The 555-nt window shown below is 38.7% G+C and overlaps 1 protein-coding gene across 1 annotated transcript in view; it reads left to right on the top strand.

The window, feature by feature from the left end:
• The window catches only part of LOC107561386 (serine/threonine-protein phosphatase 2A 55 kDa regulatory subunit B alpha isoform-like), a 33,711-nt gene that overhangs the window by 24,940 nt on the left and 8,216 nt on the right, over positions 1-555 (top strand). The window contains exon 9 of the mRNA XM_016245831.1: positions 351-442. Within this exon, the coding sequence (XP_016101317.1) occupies positions 351-442 (92 nt within the window). The remainder of the gene's footprint in view (positions 1-350; positions 443-555) is intronic.

Consider the following 555-nt stretch of genomic DNA (forward strand, 5'->3'; position numbering starts at 1 on the left):
GGGAATTAGTCTTCCGGGTTTTGCCATCAGTCATTCAGCACTCCATTCCAAACAGAACATTTCAGTATATGTATGAAAAGACTAATTTAGTCAACATTAGGGAGTGCTACCTGTACAATTTAAAAGTGTACGATTAAGGTTGAACCTTTAAGTCGGCAGTTTTGACTCAAGCAATTGGGAGAATCTTGTCACACCCAGATATTTCTGTATAACATTCATGGCTTAAATGAGGTCATCATAGATTACAGTGTCATTTTACTGTACGTGAGCATCAGGTTGATTCATTGCCTCTGACACAGCAGTGAAATTTATTACTGGAGATCAGAGTGTTTTGTGTTTGTCTTCCACAGGTTCACGAGTACCTCAGGAGTAAGTTGTGCTCTCTCTATGAGAACGACTGCATCTTTGACAAATTCGAATGCTGCTGGAACGGAAATGACAGGTTAGACCCTTTGCAAGCCTGTATTATCAGGGTTTTCTCGGATCCGTAAATTTTGTTGTATCAAATTGAAGGCCATAAAAAGTCTTAAATGGTACAAGAAAGTCTTAATTATG

This window comes from Sinocyclocheilus grahami, unplaced genomic scaffold (assembly GCF_001515645.1).
Source record: "Sinocyclocheilus grahami isolate Dianchi unplaced genomic scaffold, SAMN03320097.WGS_v1.1 scaffold770.1, whole genome shotgun sequence".
NCBI lineage: Eukaryota > Metazoa > Chordata > Actinopteri > Cypriniformes > Cyprinidae > Sinocyclocheilus > Sinocyclocheilus grahami.